Source organism: Tenrec ecaudatus, chromosome 14, assembly GCF_050624435.1.
Source record: "Tenrec ecaudatus isolate mTenEca1 chromosome 14, mTenEca1.hap1, whole genome shotgun sequence".
NCBI lineage: Eukaryota > Metazoa > Chordata > Mammalia > Afrosoricida > Tenrecidae > Tenrec > Tenrec ecaudatus.
The window spans coordinates 7,477,253-7,504,958 of record NC_134543.1 but is presented as its reverse complement, the minus strand read 5'-3'; the positions used below and the strand labels follow the sequence as shown (position 1 = coordinate 7,504,958).

General features: G+C 51.2%; 1 protein-coding gene across 1 annotated transcript in view; it reads right to left on the bottom strand.

Moving 5' to 3' along the window:
- The window catches only part of TECPR2 (tectonin beta-propeller repeat containing 2), a 61,046-nt gene that overhangs the window by 29,238 nt on the left and 4,102 nt on the right, over nucleotides 1–27,706 (bottom strand). The window contains exons 2-7 of the mRNA XM_075532071.1: nucleotides 25,457–25,741; nucleotides 10,757–10,885; nucleotides 10,211–10,342; nucleotides 8,068–8,225; nucleotides 3,880–4,192; nucleotides 1,170–1,302 (exon numbers count right to left, since the gene is read on the bottom strand). Coding sequence (XP_075388186.1) covers nucleotides 1,170–1,302; nucleotides 3,880–4,192; nucleotides 8,068–8,225; nucleotides 10,211–10,342; nucleotides 10,757–10,885; nucleotides 25,457–25,690 — 1,099 coding nt within the window. The 5' untranslated portion in view covers nucleotides 25,691–25,741. The remainder of the gene's footprint in view (nucleotides 1–1,169; nucleotides 1,303–3,879; nucleotides 4,193–8,067; nucleotides 8,226–10,210; nucleotides 10,343–10,756; nucleotides 10,886–25,456; nucleotides 25,742–27,706) is intronic.

The following is a 27,706-nucleotide window of genomic DNA, read 5'->3' as shown; positions in this document are numbered from 1 at the left end:
TGGCACTGCAAGAAGACTGAAGGCTGTGGGCACCTCATATCAAGTTTCCACAGAAGACATGGCACCCCCGCCCCTCAGTCTTCTTCCTCTGTCTCCCCATCCTGCTCCCAGCGGGCCTCGGGGCTTGCAGTCAGCCCATCCACACTGCGCAGGCTCTGCTCCCTCTCTGCGGCCAGTGGGTGCTGGCCAGAGCAGAAGCAATGCTAAAGGTGCCCCTGGCGGTGGCTATGGGGTCTCAGGGTCAACCTGTGTGACCCCGGCCCCGGGAGGCAGGCAGTAGAGGCTGAAAGAGAAATCTGAAGACAGGCCAGTGACTTGGGACTTGCTCCTCATTCACGGCTCACCACTGATGGGCAGACACTGACTATGGGCCTTCTCCGCCCAGGAGCTGTGGGGGCCAAGGAGAGTCACAGCAACGCCGTGCAGGGAGGTAACCAGGAAGCTAGAGTAAACCAATCACAACTACTAACAAGGCCGATGGACACTCGAGGCAGCGAAGAGAGACGGGCTCATTGGGTAGGAGTCAGAATGTGCAAATACAGGCCACAGCTTTGCCAGCGCGTGGTAGGTGGGGTCGTGGAGCTGCATACTGATGGTGCCTGGCCTGTGAGCTGGTGCGGAGTGGCCCTGCCACCCATCATGGGAAGAAGACGGCCTGGCAGGGAGACCTATCTTGAGATGCCCAGATGTCTTGTCCCAGGAGTCCAACCAGATGCCTGCAAGACCTCCCTGCAAACTCTGGGGCTACACTAACACGGGGTTCCGGGGCCAGCCAGATGCTCCTGGCCAGGACACCTGGTCCACGGTGGCAGTGCCCTTGGCCACACCTTCCACCTTTATCCCTGGCATGAGTGCCTTCCTGGTGGGGCTGGTCTCACATGAAGGGACTGTGAATGCTCCATGTTTAGCCCAGTCTCTGGCACAGAACAAGCACAGGCTAAGTGACAAAAGTGTCTGCTGCCACCATCAGGAACAAGCCCTGAAATGAGGCCACGTCCAAGGAAAGTACTGGAAACACGATTGTGAGCCCCACAGGGGGCCCTCCCAAAGCCTCCCTGTTTAAGTACACCGACAGGGACGCACAGTGACCAGAACAAGAGAAGACGCACTGGCCTGTAGCCGAGTTCTAGACCCTCAGGTGCGACAGTCGTTCTACGCCAGGTACCAACCTCCAGACGCAGAGCCTTCGGGCCTGCTGGAGATCCGGATGATGTTCCTGTCTCCCTTTAAGAGGAAGATCTCACTTGCCGTGCAGGAGACAGACACGATATCGCCAGCCCCTTCCAGACCGGCAATTGTGACCTGCCAAGACAAAAATCCGTGAGCTGGGCAGTGTCTGTCAGCAGAGATGCAGGCGTGAGAACCCCAAAGAGTTGTGTGTCAGGGAAAATGGGATTGTGAAAGAAAGTCGCTAGGCCCTCTGGGCATCGTGTCCCTGCTCTTTCCGTCCCTCTGTGGAATGGACTCCAGGGACGTTGGCAGGCCAGGCTTCATACCACTGCTCTCTGCCCTCTGTCCTTGCCTCAGGGGCTCCTGAACCCCACAGCTGTAACTCTGCAAGGCACTGTCCCCTCTGCCTGATTTCCTTCTCTGCCCCTGTTCCAGCCTTCTCCAGATGCCACCTTGGTGGGAAGTTTCCCCTAGCCAGCACATTTCACAAGGCCCACATTTCGTTTGGACACTCAGCAGCTCCGAACACTAGGTGCTGTGGGGAAGGAGGGCATCCATCAGGACAGTGCTCAAAATAAGCAAATATGAGAGATGTCGCTGGCCTTGGGCTCTCAGAGGGCAACTGGAGTGACATCAGGGCAGGTCCACCCCCTTGCCCTACAGGAGAGCTGATCCTGCAGGCCGTTTCCGGCTCTGAGGACTCCACAACAGAGGGACCGTCTCCTAGCACCAGCTGAAGGCTGATGGTCAGGGGGCAGAGGCCAGGCAGAGTCTACATGCATTTAAAAAGCTCTTGCTTTTGACAGTGCAAAGGAGAAGGCGTTTCATGGTCACAGATGGAGTCTCCGATCCATGTGCATCCTAAAGAATCCTGCTGTCCACCTAGAAAGGTGACCTGTATTTCTGGAACTGCCAGTCTCATGGGCTCTGATTCAGACAGACCTATAATTCTCTGGAGTCCCTCTGTCTCAGTTTTTCTACCTGTAACACAAAGCTAATTACACCTGCTGGATGGATGAAAAGAACCAACAGTTAAGGGCACTGCCCTTCATCAGAGAGTGCAAGTTCAAAGGGAGCCAAGGTAGGGTGAAAGGTCAGGCCACTGTGCCTGGGGATGAGGGCCAGAGTGTCTTTCAGAATGTCCCTTAACAACAGACACAAGCTCGGAGTCTCACAGCACCTGCCTCTCCCATCTCCCAGATCAGTACCCCGTGTCCCGCTTTTCCCAGATCAGGAAATCAAGCTCAGGCCAACAGGAGATGCCTGGTGGCACAGTGGTGAACATGAGGGCCTGCTGGCCGACAGCCCGGCTGTTGAAACTCGTCAGCAGCTGGGCAAGAGAAAGACTTGAAAGAGGGGGAGCCTCAGGAACGCTATGGGGTAGCGTCCTGCAGAGTGGCTGAGTCCGAATTGACGTCACAGCACACAATGACCACTGTTGAAGGCAGAAGCAGGGTAGTTTTTTCCTGCCAAATTGGCATCACCAGGCAAGGCTGACCCCCATAATTAAGAGGCCTCCAATGAGGAGCTGAAGGAGATCAGAGACTCCCGTGGTTGCCGACACGCTCCAACAAGCAAACCTTTGATTTGCCATCTCTGAGGACAAGGGCCCGCCAGAGACCTGCTGGCCTGGAGGAGGAGGGGCACACACTGGCTGCACCTGGGCTCAGGTGAGCGGGGCAGAGGGCTACTTTAGGTCTGCTCTTTATTTCCCAGTATATAAAGCCATTAAATATATTTTTAAATAGTTTGAAGGTCTGCTCTTAAGACAAGAGGAAACGGAAATGAAATGAGTGTTCAAGTTCCTAAGTCCTTCTCTGGGGTAATCTGTTCTCACCCCGATTTCAAAAGGAACCATTTCCCACTGGGATTTTATGAGGCTGGGCAGTGGCCTCAGATCTATCACGAAGTAAAGAACACATAGTAAAAACAAGTGACAAGACAGCCTCGCGCCCCCTCTCAATGCCGCCAAGGCGATTCAGACTGAGTGACCGCGGAGAGTAGAGTAGAACTGCCCCTGTGGGTTTCCAAGGTTGTGATCTTTATGAGAACAGAAAGCCTCGTCTTTCTTTCTCTGTGTGCTGGTAGATTAGAACCGCCAACCTTGCTGTTAGCAGCCCAATACATAAACCACTATCCCAAATGTGACTCCATACAAATCAGAAAACAGACACCAGAAAGAAGACCATGGGGAAGTGGAGACAGCAAGAACATGATCCAGGTAGATTAAACAAAGACCCGTGTGGTTTGGTGTTCAAATTAATCACACGCATCATCATTTCTTGGCAGAGGTAGAGGCTATGAATATCAAAAACAAAGTATTTTGTTGTGTGTCGTCAAGTCAATTCTGACCAACAGTGACCCCAACTAATAGAGCAGAACTGCCCCACAGGGTGAGCAGCTGGGCATACGGCGGTGGTGCCACCAGATGCGCCTGTCATTGCCCATGGGTGCTGCCTCGTCGGACCTGCTCTCGGTGACCTCTGGGACCAAGTGGAGCAACTTGGTCCCAGGAGCAGACCAGCACAGGAGCTTTGGGTTAGCCGGCTGAGTGTCGATCCTGTGTCGCCGGCGCTCCTGGACAAACACGGCCAAAGCTTCGTTTGATGGCATGATGGGCCCGCATGAAAAGGCCCGTCTGAGCAGCAGCCCCCCCCCCCCCGCCTCGCACCCCTAAACAGGAGGGGGCGGAGCCACCACTGCGCTTACCTGGTTGACGGTGTCCAGAAGATAGACGCTATATTCATTCCAGCTCAGCACCCAGCCTTCTTGGAAGAAGCAGCAGACCAGCCCCAGGTGCTTCTCAGGCGCACCGCAGCCACCCTGGTCAGCGGGCTCCAGGCGAGGGTACAGCTCGAAAGGCTTCACGCCCCCGGCGAAGACATCTTTCAGGATGAACGTGGCCTGGACAGTGCCCTGGACATCGGCCTTCCACAGCCGCAGGCCGGGCCTCGAAGCATACAGTGTCAGGTCGCTTTGCTTGCAGAGTCCGGGTATGAAACAAGCCCCAAACTTCCCAGCCCTGCCATGCGGGAGGGAAGCACACGGAGATGGTGTCACGGAGACACGGAACCACCCAGGAAGTGCTGAGATTAAGGCTAAGCGAGACTGACCAGCCCTCGCCCCTTTCTTTTGTGCTCATGGAACCCTGGCCTCCAGGGGCTGGAAGCCCTAAGTGCACTGGGCTGTGAACTCAAAGGTTAATTTTAACAAGCAGGTTCAAGACGACCCACAGGTGCCTTGGAAATAGACAATCTACATCCATAGAGTCAGTGACGGGGAACCCTGCGGCAAACATTCTAGCTGCACGCTTGGGTAGGTAGCCCGGTACCTATCGGAGCCTCCCTATGTCCACAGGACAAGGGCGCTCACTGTCCCAGGATCCCACCGCCCGGGACCCCCAGGCCTGGGGTGTAGCAGTCACTACTGCACACAGCACCATCTCCAGTGTCCTCTGTGGCTCTCACTGCAGAACTCCATCGGCACAACCACCCCACAAAGCAAACATCACGGTGCTTGTTTAAGAAAAGGAAACTGAGGCAGAAGGTGACACAGCCAGGTCCGGCCACCCTCTCCCTCTTTGGGGCTACCTCTGCATGCACCAGCACCCCAAGAGAGTGAGCGAGCCTCCCAACTGGGAGCTCAGCAGCAGACCCTCACTATCCTTGGGAGGGTCTCTGAAGCCATCAGAGGATCCACTCCTGAGTGCTCTCCCCATTTGATGGGTATTTATTGTTGTTGGTTTGTCTTCAAAGTTATGAAATACTTACCATTTGCAGAATAATACATGTGTCATCTATATGGATTAAGGTGCCCAGTGGTGTAGTGGGCTGTTCAGTGGGCTGCTAACCCAAAGTCCGCAATTTGAACCCACCAGCCGCTCTGTGGGAGAGAGAGGAGGGCTCTCTGCTCCCCTAGAGCTCTGCAGTCTTGGGAACCCGCTCTGACTCCCAGGCGATGGGGTGACACTGGGTTTTAGATGGACGGATGGAGCCCTAGAGGCGGAGGCGGTGACCAGCTGGGCTGCTGACTGCAAGGTCAGCAGTTTGAAAACAGCAGCCGCTCTGCGGGAGAACGACGAGGCTTTCTGCTCCTAGAAAGAGTTACATTCTTGGGAGCTCACAGGGGCGGTTCTACCTGGCCCTGTATGGTTGCTGTGAGTTGGAATCAACTTGATGGCGGTGAGTGTCTGGTTTGTGGATGAAGGCTACAATGAAATGCATGTTGGGAAGCCATGCTTCAGCTTAACACATGGCCAGCCCTCAGCAGGCCCCCTGCTGCGCCTCCTCATCCCTGCCTGTCTTCTAGAGCGGCTGTGGGCTGAACTGTGGGGTCACCGCCTTGGTTTTACCACATATCCAGGTGTTCCTGATCATTTGGAATTGTCCCTCTCTAGTTTCTAGAAAAAATTAGTTTGGTGCCGCACTTTTGCGGCTTGCTTTTCTTCACTTAAACACTGTCTTGACTGTTTGTCTCTACTGGTGAAAAGCAGGCAGAGGTCCTCGCTACACCGTGATCAGCTAATCCCTCTGCCGCTGAGGGCGCGCTGTGATGCCCTGCTTGTTCCTACGGTGAACACCAGGCTATGAGCATATCACACGGAGCTCCTAGCACGCCAGGGTAAGCGTAGTGTTCACCAAGGACATGCACACCGTGCGGCTTCCTTCCCAGCCCACCTCCCCCCACACTGGCCTCCTGCCTGCCCTCAGGCAGACCTGGCACCAGGGCACTGCTGTTCCTTTGGCCTGGAAGGTTCTTCCACCAGCTCTTCCCATGTCTGTGGCTTCAGCTCCAGCAGCAGTGCCATGGAGTAAGCGCCCTAGCGACTCTCAAACACCCATAGCCCTCGCAGGGACCTGCACAGTCTCTTGCTTCTGGATGGTCTGTCCTGTCCCAAGGGTCCTGAGGACAGGGACTGGTCTCCTGGTCTGTCATCCCACTCCCTGCTGTGCCGCTGTGAATGGTGTGCAAGCGAAGCAGCAGCGCAACCTGCCGCATGAGTGCGGAGTGCGTGAGGCATCGCTTTCTGGGGACGGACACAGTTGGAAGTTGCCCACGACAGAGAAACAAGCCTTCTTGTCCATGAGGTTAAACACCCCCTTTCCGTGCAGTGCTGTCCCTCTGCTGTTCATTAACGTGCACCCCTCCCAGAGGAGACACACGCTGACGCTTCGCTACACTGGACAGGGCCTGGCTCAGGATGCTCCCAGTCAATGTTGCCAAATGACTCGGTGGCTCTTACCCCCACAACAGAGTTGCAGTGGCCTGAGCCTCTGCACGAGGAGCCAGGAGGCTCTGTTTGATGGGAAAGACTGCTGGGGACCACGTGGCAGGTCACTGAGTTGTAAACCTCACTGTACACTCTGCCTTCGTTCCAAACAGCAAACATGCTGGGCTAGTACCCAAAGACTGGAGGGTCGAGGCTTCCAGAGGGCCCCTGGAAGCCTGTTGGCCTGGTTCTGCTCTGCTACTTGGGTCACCATGAGGTGGTCCTTCCACAAAGGAGAGAGCGGTGAGTCCGGACGACGACAGGGGACAAGGCAGCAGGAGTGTAGGATGCGGAAGTCAGCCCAGATGTCAGCAGTCCCTAAGCCAGACTCCACCCACTGCTGAGGGTCAGGGTCAAATCGGGAGATTCTGGCTGGGGTCTGTCCTGAGAGCATCTGTAAGAGCTGCAGTGTCCAGAAGACTCTGTCCCTCTGTGCTCCCAGGACGGGGCGGGGTGCAGCTGCAGGGCTGGCTACTGGACTTCACCAACTCCTCCTGGACCCGTGACTGACAGGCACCAGCCCCGACCTGACACAGACGGGCACCACGGCCTCAGCCTTCAACTGGACACCCCCACCCGATAACAGACAGGCACCACCAACCCCAGGCGCCCTCGCCTTTGCCTGCCTCTTCTCGTCCTCCCACCTCGTGACCCTGGCTTCACCCCTCTCCACGCTTAGCACCCTTCTTAGAACCTACCCCGATTCCATGAGCAGCAATGTCACTTCAGAGAGGGCAATACAGATGGGATCCTGGCAGCATCCCACCTGCACCAAGGGCTACCTCTCCTCCCTGACCCACCCCTGCTCAGGTTGTGGGGTCTGACTGCTCCCCTCGATCAACCTCACTCTCGACCTTGCTGCAGAGTTCCATGAGCACATTTTTGAGGTACTGTGGGGAACGCTGTGAATCTGCCAGGGACTAGTAGAACCTACCCTTCCCCTTGACTTGCCTTCCTCTAGCTGGTGAGTCAAAGAAGGGCCCTACCCCCTTGCGGGACCTTCCTTCCCATTCTCTAGGCTGATTCCACACACACCTCAGGCCCCACAGCTTCGGGAGATCCTCCTGCCCCCGCCCTGGCTTCGACATGCAGCAGCCAGCCTGCAGCAAGTAGACCCACGACTGCTCTCGGGGCGGAGTTTCTGGCACATCTCCACATGGCGGGCTCTGGTTCTTCTTGAAGCCAACCACATGTGGGTGTGAGGGAGGGCACCCGGTGCACGGGGCAATGAATACCATGGTGTCCAGAGCACACGGGCACCTGGTGCCCAAGCACCACAATGCTTGTGGGGGTCAAAGTGCCCGAGCCGACCAGTGCACAGAGGCACCCAGTCGCCACTAGCTGCTCAGAGCGTGGGCCCTGTGGGATTTCAGTGGAGCAAGCGCCTGCACAAGGAGGGGACACAGGCCAGCTCTCCTCCGAGGCCAAGCCTGGCTGCACCTCCAGGTTCCAGAGGCTCCTCAACAGGCGGGCCTCTCTCCATGCACCTCCTCTGTCTTGGGGGGGGGAGGGAAGAAGCGGTGCCTAAGCAGGTGCAGACCCCAGACTCAGCACTGCTGTGGGCTCCTAGCGCCTAGGGTGGCCTGAGCCTGCCCTCAGAGCCAGCTGGGACAGATCATGGAACCTACGTCTTCCTTGGCTGGGCCCCGATCTGCTTGACGGCCTTCTCTTCGGTGTAGAAGAGCAGGCTTCTCTGCAGCGTGGAAATGAGCAGCACCTTGTGGCTGTAGTCGAGCTGCACGATGGACGAGGGCTCCTCCAGCACCAACTGGGAGTTGCAGACGCCCTGTGGGAGAGAAGGCGTGCCTCGAGCACCCTGCTCTTTGGTCGGGGACAGCGGCAACTCAAAAGGCGAGATGAGAAGCTGGGGGAGGACCCGGCAGTGAGTTTGTGCTACAGACGGAGGACAAGTGTGGAAGAGGATTCTGAGAAAGGCGGTAAAGGTGGAGATGCCCCTAATGTCACTGAGCTGTTCAGGGAGACAATGCTCAAGTGCCAGGTAGTTTTTCTGCCTGTATTTCCGTCTGTGACGGAAGGATGCCTGTGACGAGGCAGAAAAGCAAGCATGTTATTTATGAAAGCCTGCCTCCTGGGAGCACGTCTCCGGCCTTATTCTACAGGACATGGTCACGGGAGCCGGGGGTATGCGGCCGGGCCGCTCTAGGTCAGCTTCTGTGTGCTCATCCGTGCTGGGCATGGCCCCAGCTGTTTTCCACAAAGCATTGTCTTCTACTGGAGATACTCTAGTTGCTCAAAGTTGGGTCTGTGTCCCTTCAAGGAAAGCAAGCCGCGGTATTTGCTGTCTATGAGAAAATGGATGTTTTGCATGAAGATTACCATTTTGGAGACTTGCATCTGCCCCCGTGAGCCTGACAGCATCCCAACACTAAGGACGGCTCACATCACAACGAAGGCCACATGAGCAAGGGTGATTTCTGGGAATGGCATCATAAACACTTGGAAGAACGGCCTCACTCTGTGAACCAATAAGTTCCAAGTGACCTGAACATACATGAAGTTACAAAACCACTTGTGGGCAGAAGAGTCCTACAAGAGTGAGGCCGAGGGCAAAGTCCAGAGGAAGCTTTCTAGCTTACCACTGTCGCTGACCTTTAAAGAAAGCTCCACTTGTCAGGCTTAGGGAGCTACTGCCGAAGGAGAATATTCATGAGTACCTGAAAAGGTCGTTAAAGCACTCCTCCCCACTCCCACCACACGGGGCCAGATTTCCTTTACAGACTTCAACCAACAGCATGTGGTCAACAGGTTGAATACAGACCCCAGCTGTCTTCTCTGAAGCTGAACATTAGGGACTTGCAAAAATGTAAATCAACACCACCTCACTTTTTAGTTTTGTTTTTAGAAAATAATTATTTTTTAAACAAAACAGAAGCTGTCCCTTTTATCAGCACACATATTCTTTTTGTTGTTTTAAAATAAATTAGCAAATATTTTCCGATTTCTGACATGATACACTCCACAGATAGAATCCCCACAAACAAATGCACTAGGGGCTCCCAGCCATTTTCAAGAAACCAGAGTGGGGGACAGTGAATGCTCATAATAGTAGGCCCAGGCTTGGATCAGGCTACAGGCTAACAAGGGCCGGGACTCTCCCAGCAGGGAAAGCTACAAATCAGGAGAGGATAGTGCCCAGGAGCTCAGGGTCACCAGGCAGGCAGATGCACTCAGCTCAGACAAGACTCAGGCAACGTGTGCAGTAGAACTGGCAAGGGCTTTGGGGCAAAAGCTTGCTGGACATTCATATCTGCCAGGATAAGCCTGCGGTCCTGGGTGAGTCAGTGGGTCCTCTGAGTCTGGACCTCCCTGCTGCTGGGGACAAGTACTCCCTGCTCGGAGTAAGTGGTGAGGCCGAGGAGAACAGCCCGCCCTGCCCCTCTTCTTCTGAGGCTCTCTGCCCAGCCAGGGTTGGTGGTGCTCCACTTGCTGATGCCCATGGCTCAGAGAAAACATTTGGCATGGCTCCCCCAAACCTTTCAGGGCACTGGGTGGATGGGGATGGGGTGGGAGGGAGGAGGGGCGGGGGACGCTGCAGGCATAGGGGCTGCAAACATGGGCCTGGTTTTTAAGAAGTGAGCCTCCCAGGAAAAACAAGGGCTGACAACTCTTCAGACAAAGATTCAGAAAAGCCCTGAGAGGAAAGGCTACCCATAACCATGGCGAGTCTAAAGGGATGGGGATGCAGCCAACGGAGAACAGCTCAAACTTTCAGGACGGCCCCTCCAGACCCGCTCGTGCAAACCATGTTACCTGGTCTAGATCCAGAGCCGAATAGACGATCTTCCCTCTGTCGTCTCCAGAGAACAGCTTCATTCCATTGGGGCTCCAAGCCAGGGCTGTGATGCTGCTTTTGTGAATGCTGGCGACGTCAAATCTCCGGAGCTACAAATCAACAACAAAAATAGACTGAAGGAACGTAGAGGGCAACAGAGACACCATGGCGGCACCCACTCCCTCCTCCGCAAGCCCCCGAGAACACAGCAGGAGGGCAGTTCCCAGGTGCTTTTCCTCCGCCCTCTCCCCAGCATGTATCTCCCAGGCAGATAACACCCACAAGGAACGTGGTGAGGTGAGAAACGAAGAAAGGCTGCCGTGATGAGCAGCCCCTGGAGTCGACTCAGAGCCACAGCTGCTCTGCAGCGCAGAGACGAGCAGCCCCCCAGAGTTTCTAAGGCTGTAGGTCTTTGTGGGAAGAGACAGCCACACCTCCCTCTGTTCAAACCGCCTGTCTTCCAGTTCACAGCCAAGTGCTTAGCCACTGTGCCCCCAGGACCCTTTGCAATGTTGAGGGCTCACCTGCTTATTTCTCCCTGGCAAGGAGGACACGAGCTGAAACACTGCCACCCTGCCCGAGGCCGTGCCCGCCGCCACCAGGTCATCGAAGCAGCTCAGCAGCTTCACCACCGTGATGGACTCCGTCTTCCCCTGAAAGAGGGGACATTTGCCAACCAGGGAACCTGCCAGCAGGCAGCTCTGCCAAGTGCACAGCTAGGCTGAGGTCACCTGGAGCAAGCACTCACTCCATCAGTTGCCGCCTAGACTTCCTGCCCGGAAAGGCACAAGAGCCAGAAAGGCAAGCTAGTCTGCTAAAAGCCTCCCTCCCGCTCCCTTTCCTTTCGAGGCTTTTAACATTTCAAAGGACAAACTAAACACCTCCTTTTTGATGAAGGAAATGCTGACCAATCACGTTGTCCGGTGTCATTGGGTTGGCTCCGAATCATAGTGGGCCCATGTACAACAGAATGAAACACTCTGCTCTGTCCTGCCCTGTCCTCACAACTGCTAGGTCTGAGCCCACTGGCATAGCCAAGGAGTCAATCTAGCACGCTGTCAAGTACAACCACCCCAGAACATCAGAGCCTGTTGCCGTCTGGTCAATTCCAACTCAAGCACGGAGTGGAACTGCCCCATAGGTTGTCATTATGGATGCAGATGGTCATGTCTTTCTTCTGCGGAGCAGTTGGTGGCTTCAAACCACTGACCTTCCAGCTAGCTGAGTGCTTAGCCACTGCACTACCAGGACTCATTACAAAGAGGACCACACTGTCTTGTCCAGAGAGGTTCAGTGAGCTGGGATGAGAGAAGTCTCTGCCCCCAGACAGGGGTGTGTGGGAAGTGTTGTCCCAGTCTAAGCTCTGCTCTAGTCTACCAGCCGCCCTGAACCTGAAGGGACCCTGCCTCAGATGCCTGCTCCTTGGATCAGTGAGAGGGAAATACACCCAAAAGTGCTTTATCCATGGCTTCCAACCATGAAATAAATATGTTTTGTGGCTCATGCATTAGCTCCACGGCAGTGGTTGTCAGGTGCCATCAGGTTTGTTCCTACCCATAGCCACCCCATGCACAACAGAAAGCAATACTGCCCAGTCCTGTGCCATCTTCACAACTGTTCCTGTGCCTGGCAGCCACTGTGTCCGTCCATCTCATTGAGGGCCTGCCTCCTTTTTACCACCCTTCCACTTTACCAAACATGATGTCCTTCTTCAGGGACTGATCTCTCCCAACAACATGTCTAAGATGTGTAAGGCAAAGTCTTGCCATCCTTGCCTCTAAGGAGCACTCTGGCCTTGACAGATTGGTTTGTCCTCTCAGCAGTCCATTAGGACTTGCAATATTTTCTCGAGCACCACAATTCAAATGCACCGATTCTTCTACCGTCTTCCTTATTCAATGTCCAACTTTCACATGCATATGATGCAATGAAGAATATCATGGCTTGGATCAGGTGCACCTCAGTCCTCAAAGTAATATCTTGCTCTTCAACACTCTAAAGAGGTCTTGTGCAAATTTTACCTAATGCCGTGCGTCTTTTGATCGTTTGATTGCTGTTTCTGTGAGCACTGATTGCGGATCCAAGCAAGACAAAATCCTTGACATCTTCAAACTTTTCTCCACTTATGGAATCTATTGGTCCAGCTGTGAAGATTCTGGTCTTCCTTACACTGAGTTATAATCCATATTGAAGACTATAATCCTTGATCTTCATCAGTAAGTGCTTCAATTCCTCCTCACTGTCAGCAAGCAGGGTTGTGTTATCAGCATATCGAAGGTTGTTAATAAGCCTTCCTCTGATCCTGATGCCACACAGTGCTTCATATACCGTATATACTCCTGTATAAGCCAAGTTTTTCAGCACAAAAAATGTGCTGAAAAACGGGTTCAGCGGTGAGAGTGGCAACACCGGGAGGGAAGGGGGTGTAGAAAGGGAGAACCGATCTCGGGGATCTACGTGTAACCTCCTCTCTGGGGGATGGGCAACGGGAAGGTGGGTGAGGGGAGACGCCGGGCAGTGTAAGATAAAATAATAATTTATAAACTATTAAGGGTTCATGGGGAAGGGGGGAGCAGGGAAAGAGGGGAAGAGAAAAAAAGAAAATGAGCTGATTCCAGGAACCCAAGTGGAAGGCGAATTTTGAGAATGACAAGGGCAATGAATATATAAGGGTGCTTTACTCAATCGATGTATGTATGGATTGTGATAAGAGTTGTATGAGTCCCAATAAAATGATTTATTTAAAAAACTGGGGTTCGGCTTACACACGGGTCAGTGGTACCCCAGAGAGGTGTAACATCTCGCGGGTGATTGCCGTTCCTCCTCTGTTTATTCAAAGCGCCGCTGACACTGCAGGGCTTTGAATGTTTGTTTACTCACATCTAACCAATCAGAACTGTCCTATGATGTGGACGGCTCCAATCTGCAGAAGCACCTGTAGTGATTCACTCACGTGCGCAGCTGAACTGGTAAGGATGTGTTTGTGGCTGTGCTCCATCTCTCCCCTCTGGTCTCTGTGTTAATTCACATCCTGTATTTCCCACCCTAGGCTTATACTCGAGTCAATCAGTTTTTCTGGTTTCTCAGGTAATAATTAGGTACCTTGTCTTATACTCGGGTCAGCTTATATTTGAGTATATACGGTAATCCACCTACGCTAATGATTTGCTCAGCATACAGATAGAAAATGTATGGTGAGAGGATACAGCCCTGATGCACACCTTTCCTGATTTTAAACCATGCAGTCAACAGTCCACCATGTCAAGAGGTAGCACATGAACAAGCCAACAGTGCTGAAGGAAGAAGTTCAAACTGTACTGAAAGCATTAGCCCAAAACAAGGCTCCAGGAATTGATCGACTATCCATTGAAATGTTTCAGAAAGCTGAAGAAGCACTGGAAGCTCTCACTCATCTATGCCAGGATGTTTGGAAGACAGCCAACTGAGTGGAAGAGATGTATATTTGTGCCCATTCCAAAGAAAGGTGACCCATTAGAATGCTCAAACTACAGAACAAGATCGCTGATACTGCACACAAGTAAAATTGTGCTTAAGATCACCCGACAATGGTGGCAGCAGTACATTTGCAGGAAACTGCCACAAGTTCAGGCCAGATTCAGAAGGGGATGTGGAACACGGGATGTCATTGCTACTGTCAGATGGATCTTGGCTCAAACACAGAGAAGGCCAGAAAGATGTTTCCTTCTGTATCATTGGCTATGCAAAGGCATCTAACTGTGTGGACCATAATAAACTGTGAAGAACCTTGAGAAGAATGGGCATTCCAGAATACTTTATTGTGCTAATTTGGAATTTGTACATGGATCAAGACGCAGTTGTGGGAACAAAACAAGGAAGTACTTCATGGTTTAAAATCTGCAAGATGGTGTGATATTATTTGAGGACAGAATGCGGTAAGTTAAAGACACAAGAAGTGGCTGGTGGTTTCAAACCACTGACCAGCTCGGTATATAAGCCACTACTTTTTAGTGCCAAATAAGCCATCCCCAAAGAAAATCAAACCCTTACTATGGAGCTGACTTCAGCTCCAGCAACCTTACAGGGCAGACTAGAGCGGCTCCATAGGGGTTCCAACTCTGTATCCTCTTCCTGCTAGCAGCCTGCCACCTCTCTGCCACGGGGCCCCTGGCCGGTTCACACTGCCAACCTTCTGGCTAGCAGCTATGTGATTTAGTTTACGTATTGTGCTCAGAATAATAAGCCACCCTAAACCAAAACCAAACCCACTGCCACTGAATTGATTCGGACTCATAGCAACCTCGTAGGGGTTTCTGAGGTGGTACGTTTTATGGTAACAGGTAGCTGTATCTTTTTCCTGCAGTGGATTCAAATAACTGACCTTGAGGTTAGTAACCACAGTAGAGATAAATAAATTATTTTTTAAAATTAATCCAAAAGGCAGCAGGACAAAAGAAAATAAGGGAGATAAGGAACAGACATGACAAGGAGAAAACAATTAGCAAGACTGCAGACTCACCCAGGGGTTCCTAGCCAGGTGGAACTCTGCTCCCAACATGACATCTGGCAGATGCTACTGGCATACGGCAGAGAGAGGCAGGGATTTTGCTAAAAACTCTAAAAACAATACAGGCCTGCACCCGCATAACAAGGTCTTAGGCACCAATCTGTCGACAGTGCCGAGGCGGAAAAACCCTGATTTCATGCCACCGGGTAAATAACTACATTAATCAGCCAAGGGTGAGTGAAAATGAGAAGCCTCTAACAGATTGGCAGAGTGGCTGCTACAATGGGCTCACATCTGGAAACAGCTGTGAGGATGATGCAGGGCCACACAGTGCTTTTTCTGTTGTGCTTGAGGTCGCTGTGAGTCAGGACTGCCTCACGGGCAGCTAACACCAATAACAGCGGCACTTCACTGTCGCCCACCTGCAGCAGCCGTAATTTCCTCACACAGAAAATGGCCATTAAAAAAAAGATGGATCTGCAGCTCCGGGAGAGGGACATGTCTGATCGGAGCACACGGGAGCAGATGAAGGGGAAGGAGGACATGTCTGATCAGAGCACACGGGAGCAGATGAAGGGGGAGGAGGAGAGAGTGGAGCACAGTCTGGCCCACCAGGCCTTGAGGACAATGTTCCCGATTAGAGCAGCCAGTCCACAGAGAGAACCACACGACCGGGCCCACTGTGAGATACGACGTCCCTCACTGACCCATAGCCCTACAGGGTCAACACAGGAGAAAAGAGTGTGGGGATTGCGCCCGAACTGATCCTGCCACAATGAGGCAAAACACTAAGGGGGTGCAGCAGAACAGCAAGGAAACGGAACAGCGAAGTCCTCAGGGAATGCTGAAGGTAGACTTTGGGGTCAGGGTGTGGTGCCCCAACAGATTGGACTGGAAAACACTCCTACAGGCCAACAAACAGTCCTTGAACTAACTACAGGCTTTTCTTTCTTGTTGTGTTTTGTTGTCATTGGTTTGTTGTTGTTGTTTTGTTTTATATAGTTGCTCGGTTTTGCTCTGTCTTGTTTTTGAACATGTTATTATCTCCACAGGTCTGTCTAAATAAGATAGGCTGGATGAACAATCTGGAAGAGAAAACAACGGGACCAACAGTCCCGGGGGGTGGGCATCGGGAGAGGGGGAGGTGGGGGGACAGGTAGTGGTATTAACAAACCCAGGGACAAGGGATCAACAAGTGATCCAAATCGGTGGTGAGGAGGGTCTAGGAGACCTGGTAGGGCATGATCAAGGGTAATGTAACTAAGAGGAATTACTGAAACCCAAATGAAGACTGAGCATGATAGTGGGATAGGAGGAAAGTCAAAGGAAATAGCAGTAGGGCTTAAGTGGAAAGCAAATGTTTTGAAAATGATGAGGGCAATGAATGTATAGATGTGCTTTACACAATTGATGTATGTATGGATTGTGATAAGAGTTGTATGAGCCCCTAATAAAATGTTTAAAAACCAACAAAACAAACAAAGGAGATAGCGGAAAGAGCTAGGAGGCAAAGGACATTTATAGAGGTTTAAATAAAGGCATGTACATATTTATATATGAGGATGAGGAAATAGATTTATGTGCATATATTTATAGGTATAGTACATCGGGCCTCCACTCAAGTACTCCCTCAATGCAAAAATACTTTGTTCTATTAAACTGGCATTCTATGAATGCTCTCTTTCCCGACACAATCGCTGAAGACAAAGCGGGTGAATAAGCAAAAGTGGAGAAGAAAGCTGATGGTGTCCAGCTATCAAATGATATAGCGTCTGGGGTCTTAAAGACTTGAAGGTAAATAAGTGGCCATCTACCTGAGAAGCAACAAAGCCCACATGGAAGAGGCCCACCAGCCTGTGGAATCATCATATCATTGTGAATGAGTAGGGGAGTGTGGAGTAGAGACCCAAAACCCATTTGTAGGTCACTGGACATCCCCTTGCAGAAGGGTCTCAGGGAGCAGATGAGCCAGTCAGAGTGCGACGTAGCGATGATGAACCATACAATTTTCCTGTAGTTCCTAAATGCTTTCTCCTCCCATCCCACTATCATGGTCCAGATTCTACCTAACAAATCTGGCTAGACCAGAGGATGTACACTGGTACGGATAGGAACTGGAAACACAGGGAATCCAGGGCGGATGATCCCTGCAGGACCTGTGATGTGAGTGGCGATACTGGGAGGGTAGAGGGAGGGTGAGTTGGAAAGGGGGAACCGATTACAAGGATCTACATGTGACCTCCTCGCTGGGGGATGGACAATGGAAGAGTGGGTGAGGGGAGACATTGGACAGGGCAAGCTATGACAAAATAATTTATAAATTATCAAGGGTTCATGAGGGAGGCGGGGCAAGGAGGGAGCGGAAAAATGAGGAGCTGATGCCAGGGGCTTAAGTGGAGAGCAAATGTTTTGAGAATGATGAGGGCAATGAATGCACAAATGTGCTTTACACAATTGATGTATGCATGGATTGTGATAAGAGTTGTATAAACCCCTAATAAAATGATTTAAGAAAAATGATGGAAAACATGTTCTGGTGGGAAGATTCCAGGAAGGGTTTTCTGGCAAGCACTCCAGCATCGGGATCGCACTTGGCGAACCTTAGGCTTCTTGGCAGGCAGCACTCCTCTTAAAAACAAGACAAATGGCATCCAGGGAACAGTGGTCTCTGTGAGCAGACGCTACAACTGTGGAGTCCCACAAGGCTCCTTTCTGCGCTGCTTTTGGTAGGGCAGAGCTTACCACTCGGTGGAAATTGCTTAGCACACGCATAACTAATGCGTCAGCAAAAGCCTGCAATCTTTCAAGAGACTCAACTAAGGGAAGAAGCCATTTAATGAAGAAGAGCTGTTTCACCCATCTTCCCTGTTGCAGTAACCGAGGGCAGTGGTTACAGTCTGAATGTTCTCTCGGCCTTTAGTCATCTAAAAGTGACACTCTGGCATGGACTTGAACAGTTTCCTTAAATCCACAGGGCCACGTGGACTAGGGACTGGCTGTCAGACTTAAAATACAGAGTCAGACTCCAATGCTAGCAATCTTAGAGAGACACATACTGTCTCTCCAGGACGGCAGTTCTCAACCTGTGGGTTGAAATCCCTTTGGGGGTTGAACAACCGTTTTATAGGGGTCGCCTGATTCGTAAAAGTAGCAAAATTATCGTTATGAAGTAGCAACAACATAATTTTCCTGTTGGGGGGTCACCACAAGGTGAGGAACTGCACTAAAGGGCCGCGGCATGAGGGAGGGTGAGAACCACCCCCCAGGTGAGACCAAGTAACCGTATGGGGTGAGTAGGGATAGTTTCCTCTCCTTTCCCTATTCACACTCAATGATCTCAAGCCACTTACGGAAAAGACTGTAGTACCACCTCTGAAAGAGTTTAAGTACGCACATTCCATTCCATCAGTCCACTTACCTATTCTTACAGCTAATATCACATTGCCTTAATTACTGACGTTTGCAGCCTTTTTTGTTTCATTGAGTTATTATTCCCATATCACGTTGTCGTTAGGTGTCATCGAGTCGGGTCTGATCCTTGGTGGCCCTACTCACACCGAGCGAAACTGTGCCATTCTTGATGTTCCTTTGCCTGAGCCCACGGCGCAGCCGCTGTGTCGATCCATCTCCTCTTTTCTCTGCCCTCCCACTTTATCAAACATGATGTCTTTCTCTAGCGACGAGTCTTTCCCGACAATACGTCCAAAGTCTCTAAGTCGAAACTTGCCTCTAAGGCAAGTGCAGCCTCTGGCTGTACTTCTCTCCAGACAGATCTGTTTGTCCTTATGACAGTCCATGGTTCTTTCAATGGTCTTCTCCAGCATACAATTCAAATGCATTGATTCTTCTTTGGCCTTCCTTATTCAGTATCAACTTTCACGGGTATATGATGTGGCTTGGGTGAGGCCGCAAAGTAACATTCTACTTTTCAGCACTCTAGCAGGCTCTTGTGCAGCAGCTTTATCTAATGCAGCAAGTGTTCTGGTCTCTTGACTGCTGCTTCCATGAGCATTGCTGGTGGATGCAAGCAAGACACAATTCTTGACAACTTCTGTCTTTTCTCCGCTAACCATGATGTCATGTACCGGTCCAGCGGTGAGGATTTGGATCTTCTTCACAGTGAGTTGTCCTCCACACTGAAGACTAAAAACCTTGATCTTCATCAGCAAGTGCTTCAAGTCCTCCATGCGTTCCACAGCAAAGCTGTGTCATCTGCATATCGAAGGCTGTTAATAAGCCTTCCTCTGATCCTGATGCCACATTCTTCTTCATGAAAGTCAGCTTCTGACTCTTTGCTCAGCAAATGGATTGAACAAGTATGGTGAGACCATGTCACCCACCTTTCCTGATTGTTAGATCATGCAGGATGCCCTTGTTCTGTTGCCACAATGGCCTCTTGATCCACGAACAAGTTCCTCATGAGCACAATGAAGTTTCTGGAATTCCCATTCTTCTCAAGGTTACCCAAAGTTAATTATGGTTCACAGTAAAAAATGCCTTTGCATAAACAGAAATAGACATCTGTTTACTTGTATAAACATCCTTCATCATATTGTACACTTCTATAGGGCAGTCGTATTTTATTTTACAAGAGTTGTATGTACATCACCACAATAATCAGTTCTAGTGCACCCTCCCCTCCTGTATTCATTATTTGATCCCCAATTCCATTTAACTTTCCCCGTCACCCTGGCAAGTCATTACATCAATTATTGCCTGTACATGGCCATCCCTTTTTGTGTGAAGCGTTTATTTCCAAGAGATCAACTCTTTTCATTCTATTCGTCTTTTTCATTGGTGTCTTAATTATTCTCTTTTGGTTTTATTTTTAATCATTTTATGAGGGGCTCATACAACTCTTAACACAATCCACACATACATCAATTGTGTAAAGCACATCTGTGCATTCATTGCCCTCATCATTCTCAAAATATTTGCTCTCCACCTAAGCCCCTGGCATCAGCTCCTCGTCTTAATTATTCTTGACCCATTATAATTTTACATACATTTTAAAATCAGTCAATTAGCATTCTCTAACAACCTGCTGGAATTAAACTGAATTTATAAAGCAACAGGGAGAATGGCCATCTAAAAGTGCATTTTTTACCGGGTCTCTGTCAGAAATATTTGATAGTAACCTTTGATCAGATTCCCAGCAAAGGATGAACAGAAGCAACTCACCTGGAGAAAGACATCAGTGAAATCCTACACAGACTGAGTTTAGATAGCATAAGCTCTTCACCCGAGGGTTACGGGGAACGACGGGAGTGGGCAAAAACGCACCTTTGACTGAGACAGTGAGGCAAAAGTTCTTATGTCTGCATCACCTAAAAACGTGCCAGGGTTGCATCCAACGGGAAAGGAATCATCTCTTTCCTAAATGCTGCTGGGACACCTTGAACGCAAAAGGCGGAGGTGGGATCCAAACCTCCCATCCTAGACGACAATCACCTCAAAACAGATGCAAGACTTCAGTGGAAGAACCTGAAAGCACAAAACTCTTAGGACAAAAATGGAGGGTCATCGCTTTGTGAGCAATTACCAACAGCGGCTTCTTAGATAAGATGCTGAGAGCACCAATGACAAAAGCAGTCAATACAGAAGGGCGATCTGGGAGCCACTGATCTGCTACCAGTCCGCTATCCAGAAGAGACGGAAACTCCTACAGCTCAACAACCACCGGAGTAAGCCCAGACCACACAGGCATTTCACCGGGGAAAATATGCAAACAGCCATCAAGCACATGGCAAGATGTCATCCCCCTCACCGCCATGGAGTCAATGCTGACTCACAGCAATGCTATAGGGCAGGGTAGAACCGCTGCTGCGAGTTTCTGAGACCGCAACGCTATAGGGCGGCAGAAAGCCCGGGCTTTCTCCGGGGGAGAGGCTGTGGTTTTAAACTGCTGACCTTATGGTTAGCAGCCCAACGCACAACCACTATGCCACTTGGGCTCATTCAAAACACCAGACTCATTGTCTTTCAGTTGATTCTAATTTGGACTATCGGGAAATGCGAACCGTACTATTAAGAGATAGCTCTTCACCCTACCGGGACGCTGATGATCAGGGAAGGGAAAGCAATATTTAGCAAGAACGTGAAGAACGTGGAAGCCTTGCCATTGTTGACGGAAATGTAAAATGACCAGCTACTGTCCACAGAGTTGGACGGCTTCTCCGACAGCGCAATGGAGACTTACCACATGACCCTGTAATTTCAGTCCTGGGTTTAATACCCCAAAAGAACTGAAGGTGGGAACATAGATCCTTACCCACCAATGGTCACAGCAGCACATTCACAAAGGTCAAAAGGTGGAAAAACCCCGAGTGTCCATCTATAGATGAATGGCTCACCAGAGTGTGGGATATTATTTAGTCATAAGGAGAAATGAAGTCTTGTCACCTCCCCCCACAGGGCTGAACCTGGAAAACACAGTGCTGAGTGAGAACAATTATCCTATAAAACCACTTAGATGAATTATCTACAACAAGCAAACGCAGAGACCAAAGTTCATTGGTGGTTATCAGAGGCCACGTGGGGGGGGGGTGGCAGGAGGAGGAAGAGGAGCTCATTGCTTAAATGGCATACGTGGCACCGATAAAAAAACTGGGAACTGCACAGTAGTGATGGTTACACAATATGGTGAATGGAATGGATGTCACTGAACTGTGTAGGCGACAGTGGTGCAATAGCAACACACACACACGGAATCAATCAACGAAGCAGCCATAGCATTCTGAAGCCGTGACTTTGCCGAGTAGAAGATATCCAAGACAAACTCCCCACCCAGGGCCCGTCCTTCCCTGCATCAAGAGTCTCCCACCAGATTTAGCAGCACGGGGTGCCGGTCACTCTGGCGAGGTCTTTGCTCAACTCTCCCTGAACTTCCTCCATGCACACCATGTGCCTTCAAGCAACATGTCACAATTTCACTAAACCAGTTGCTGCAGTTCTCAATGTTCACTTGGAAGTTCCAAAGAGATCACGGTGTCAAGGAAGCCCCGGGTTCCCATGTCCTTCCAACTCCAGAGACACGCAGAGTAGTTTGTTGAAAGCTCCCTGCAGTCTCCTCCCCACCTGGTCTGTGTAAGTGCGCACGTATCTGGCGACTTCGTGGTCTGGCTCGCCCCACTGGGCTCTGAGTTCTACAAGGGCTACTGCAGCTCCAGGTCCTGGAAAGGGTCTGGCCCATAGAAGCAGCACTGCACAGTTACTTACAGAATGAACGAACTGGAGAAGCCGCAGGAAAGAGACCCAGCACTCGGCCAACATGCATCACTGCCGTGGTTAGTGCACCGACAGTTCTGAAGGCAAACCCAGACAATTTCAACAGGCTGCTGAATGCTGAGGAGAATGTGAATTTCAAAACACAGTGGGCAATCCAAGGCACGGCGTCTTTCTGGTCTATTCTCAACACAAGTCGCACTCATGGATTTAACATGTTTGCAATGTTTTTACACTTGTTATTAGCTCCTCACATTTTCCTTGGCACCAGGTAGGAAGAATTTCTGATGCTTCCATCTGTCCTCTTCCACTGACTTCTCCAGAAAACCAGGCTTCCAGAGCCTTTCTCACGGACATGGATGCCAGACTATCTTTACCACTGAAAGATCTGTTTTCTTCTTTAGGAACGTCACTTAAAAACATGGTCTTTCCTCTGTGCCAGCACAGATTTAGCAGGGAATTTATTTTTTATTACTTTCTCATAAAAGACCAAAATTTCCCCACAGTAAACTAGTTGAAGGGTCTAAGGAACCCCTGGTTTCCTTGTCCTCTGAAAGCAGGGGTGGGCATGGCAGACTTGCCTTCTCTCTGAGGGCGGGGCACCGTGGTGATGAGACCAGCTTATGGGCCATGGAGCCATGTTCTAGCTCCTGAGGGCTGCACTAGTCGGAACACAAGTGGGTGGCTTTCTGGGACGGATATGCATTTTCTCACAGTTGAGGAGGCTGGACCTCTGCAAACCGGGTGCTGGCTCCAGGCGCATGCTCGACACTCAGTCAGAAAAGGTCCTGGTCTCTTGCAGCTTCTACTCCTGGGCTCTTTGGTGCTCCTTCCTGGGCATGGCACGTCTTCCTCATTTTCGGCTGCTCCTTCAATTGCTTCCTCTCCTCTTCGTAAAACTTAAGATGTCGTTGTTAGGTGTCACCTCACACCCTATACCCATACTCCTTCACTGACAGGAACAAAGAACACCCATTCTCAAGGGACATCACAACCATGGCAGGGGCTCGGATTACAACGCAAACTGAATCCACAACAGGCAGGAATCTCAGTGTCTTTATCTGTCAGCGATGAGAAGTCTATTAGATGCTTCTCAGCTCCAGCCAGCTCTGATGACAAGAGTAACAATAATGTGACTATTTAATGTGTCTCTGGATCACAAAACTAATCACTGACATCCAGGGCTCCCAAACCATCTCTGCTGCAGCTCAGGGATCCATGAAGACATTCCTATTGCCAAAGAGTCCAGTAGTTCCACAAGTGCCGGGGGGCGGGGGAGAGCAGAGGTGGGGGAGGATACTTCTGTACGTTTCCTCCTGGAGCCCCTTCCTCTCATGCTCATGCCCACCTGTAGCAGGTGAGCAGCATGAGGGATTCCACCAGACCAAGACCCTATGTGTTTTATAGACGCTACAGGACTGGTTTCAAACCCTCATCCCAGACTCACGGGAACAGAATGTTCATCTTTACTTCTCTGCAATGATCTATACGCACACATTTTGAATTTCGAGTACAATGCATGCTCCCAAGATAAGCTTGATAAACTGGACTCTGCAGAGTGTGGAGTCTGGCCAGCAACCCTCCACTCCCCCACCTGTTTCACAAAGGTTCCCTCAGCAAGGGAGAGCGGTCATGAGTCTTCACATGGGCTTTCCTAGGTCCTTCTGGCCAGCCAGGTCAGGAGTCTGCAGTGACTTCCCCGGCCTCTGGTTGACCCTGCGGCAGCTGCCCTAGCTCATCATTTTGTTCAAGGCTCGCAGGCCGCGTCCCATGAGGAAGAGAAAATGAGTCCCAGGGAGAACTGTCAAACTGGCGGATTCGGCTTTCCATTTCACTCTAGGGGCGGGCGGATGGAGGACACGACTCGTTTCTTTCACTTAACTTTTCGCTGGGTGGCTAAAGTCTTTTTAAAATAGTTGTAGCTCTGTGAGCCTTCACCTAATTCACAGTAAGACTCTGGAAAGAATGAGACGACCACAAAGTGGTGGTGAAATGAGCTCCTGTGTTTCATGAAGAGAAACAGGCAGTCACCCTCACCTGAGTCAGGGGCCAGAAAGAGCAGTGACTACACAGATATCATGACGCTCTCGCGAGATGAACTGAGCCAGTGTACGGAAGGCTTAGACTAATGCCGGGCACATGGTGTAAGTGCTACGTACACTAGCCGCTTTGTTTTTTAAAACTGGGCATAAAGGCTTGAAAAACACCCCTGCCTTTTCAGATTACAATGTTAACAAGTGGAATACTGAATAAGACACAAGTTATTTGTAAACATTTTCCCTAAACACAAAAGCCCCGGCTTGGCCCTAGAAGCCCGTGAACCACAGAACAGTGTCCCGTGGGGCCCTGCCACCGACCACGTTGCTGGGCCTCACAAACGCTGTGTATTCAACACACTTTAGACACCGACTGCGTGGTGAATCCAGTTGTGGGACATCAATATTTGGGGTCAGGCCACATCAGAGATGGGCGACTACTCCTGGCCCCAAAGTCAGCCTAACGTAGAAGTGCTTCTGGTTCAGATCTGCACACTGATCCTGCTCTTCTTTCACCATTTCAGGGACAGAATAATGAGCTCGGTCAGTTCAAGGCACTGGGAGGAAAAATGCCCCAAAAATCCTCTATTTCAAGGTGGTTCTGCTGCTGCTGCTTCATGGGGAGTCTATTCCGCCTCATCCAGACCCTATGATCAGAGGAGAACTGCTCCCCAGGGGCCCCAAGGCTGCGCCTGGGGCTGGAATGTAACAATCGTAAGACAGGCACAGACCAGGCAGTGCTTCTTTCTGCGGTATATCGGGTCGCAGCACTGACCTGCTAGCACGACCACCACCGTTCGGGAAGGAGACTGTCTCGTTGCTCAACCACAGAGCAGCGGGTGGGTTCAAACTGCGGACCTTTTGGTGAGCAGCCCGGCGCTTAGCTGCTGTGGCACCAGGGTTCCTTCAAAGTGCTTCTAGTAAGTGTGCAAACACGAAATTCTTCGCTTTTACACTAATGCTTGATTTCTGAGGGCAGAGAACAAGCAGAGTCCCAACCCCTACTTGATTCAATATGGGTTTAAAGAACTTCCCCGGTGAGATGCTTAAGAAAGGAAGGGCGGGCCAGCTACACAGGGAGGTTTCCTGGGATACATACTGTCATTATTTGATGAGATCGGGCTGCTTGTTTTGTAGGTTTCCCCTGTGTTTACACTCCACACATAAGAGAAAGGAAAGAAGGGAGGGAGGGAGGGAGGGAGGGAGAGGGAGAGAGAAAGAGCGAGATCACAGCCTTGAACACCCTCCAGCTTTCTTCCAGACCACACACTGGTCTGAGCGGTTACCACCAGAGGGGAAAGTAACACTCAAAAGGACTGCAGGGACTGGCTACAAACAGTTACAAACAGATACATCGCTAACCCTCCTTCCTGGTGAGGTGCAAGGGCCAGAGTCTCTGCAATCCTTGAGAGAGGAAGCAGGCTAGATACCCTCGGGGGTCAGGCATGTGATGAAAATGAAGAAAAAGCCAGGCTCACCTCGAAGTTGTACTTGCGCATCTGGTTGAAGTGCCGGCAGTACAGGTAGAGCATGCCAATGCTGCTGCCCACAGCGATGTAGTCCCCGTTGGTGTCGAGGGCCGTGAGGTAGACCACGATGGAGCGGAAGCCCTTCTGGATCTTTGTGGGAATGGCATTGAGGAGATAATACAGAGGGCAGAACTCTCGGAAGGTCACGGGCTCTGAGGGCGATGCCATGGCCAAGGTTTCCATGGATGGTCCTCAGGGAGGAAGGGAACTTGGACATCGAGGGAGACCTGGGGGCTGAAGAACAAGGCACGGTCATTCTCCCAGTGCCCAGTCATGCCCTGAAGAAGCTGGGGCTTACTTCGAGAGAGGAAACAATCTGCACTTGGGGTGTTGTGTGGATCGCTTTTGAGCATTCTTAGTTCAACATGCACTTTAATATGGACTGGCCCTTCTAATTCATGTGGGGGTAAAGTCTATGGAGAGGTGCAAAGAATATAAAGCAATATTTAAAAAATAGAGTACCTATTCTCAAAGAGCTTTTGTTCTGGCCAGAGGAGCAAGCGAGCAGACAGGAGAATTGTGAGGCCACGTGGGATTAGGAGCTGGGCTCTGGCCTTGGAGAGAAGAGGGCGAGCCCAGCATGGACTGATGGCAGCAGGGACAAGGCTCCATTGGCAACGTCTGCGCCAGGAAGCCTGCCAGGATGGATGGGGTACAGAAGGGACAGGAAAGACAGTCTGTCCCAGGAGACGTGTAAGCCAATCCTGGATGTGGGATCTGCTCACTGTACCAAGGAGACAGACCAGCCCCAGCGTTGCACAGCCTCTTGGGAGCTCGGAGCCTGGCATCTGTGCCACCCACAGACCCATGCCTCTCAGCACTGGGAGCTCGGAGCTTCCCTTCAGAAAGACTCTCAGCCCTTGCCCAGCACGTTGCCCCTTAACAAGTGCTCGCCGGCCTGCTCCAGCCCTGCTGGGTGCCCTCGAGAGGATTCCAACCCCCAGCAGCCCTGCGGGATGGTGCAGGCCGCCCCATCGGGTTGCCAGATTACCATCAACACTCATGGAGGCAGCAGCCAAGAAATCACACCACCTATCTCACTGGGCCCATTTGCTACAAAAGGCCCCCTGGACAGTGAAAGAGCAAAGATGTCACACTGAGGACTAAGGGATCCCAGACCTAAAGCCGCGGTGTTTTCCAGCACTCCACGTGCGTGGGAAAAGCAGGCAATGAACAAGGAAGACTGGAGAGGCAGTAGGGGGATACCGAGTATGTCGTGGACTGCCCGAAGTACAAACCAGTCTGCTCTGGACAGAGCGCAGCTGCTGAGACTTCGTCTCTCACATCCTGGCTGGACATGTCCTCAGGAGGAGCCTGAGGAGGGTCATCAGGAAAACGCACTCCCTCAACAGGTGGTCTGGCTGCAGCCCTGGGCTCCAACGCCCACGGTTGCGAGGATGGTGGAGGAGCAGGCGGAGTTTCGCTCTGGGTCCCAAACCACAGCCATCTTTCTGGGAGCAAATCACCAGCTCTTTTCTTGCATAGGTTCTGGTGGGTTCAAAATGCCAGCCTTTAGGCTAGCAGCTAAGTACTTAACCGCTGCCTCATGAGGGCTCCGTTGAAATCTTATCCTGCGTAACTTAAAAGATGGAATCTTATAAATGCTCACTATAGAAGATGTACGAGTACAGGAAAGCGCAAAGGAGTCCAAGTCAATAGAAGCTACTCAAACCCATCACAACCAGACAAATCTTGTGCCCTTTCCAGGCCATTAAGCACTCCCTGAAAGCACATTTCTTAAGGAGGATCAACAAAAACAGTGAGGCACACACTGGATGGATAATCCCAAATGTCCTCATTTCACCATCCTCACAATCAACACAGAACAGCCTGCATGCATCTTTGTGGAGCAGCAGTGTCACGAGGTAAAAATGCTGGATTAACAGTACAGCCTGTGGCCGTCTCTGGCACGTTTTCTAAAGGGCACTCTGGGGCCAGTGAATCCCAGTCATCAGAGAGGTCCAGGCCCATGCTCACTGCCTCTCTGCCTGGAGGCCTCACAGATAAGTCAGCATCAGGGTACTGGGTAGTCCCAGTCCACTAGTCAGGCAAGAGGGGCAGCCATGCCTGGCCAGCCTAGGTGAGGTTTGAGAAAAATACTTTAGACCCACAAATGGTCCTTTGAAGCTCTGGCTTGTTACCTCCCTGTATCCCAGCCTCCAGGAGCCATGGGGTGCACTGGTGAAGCTGCTCACGGAA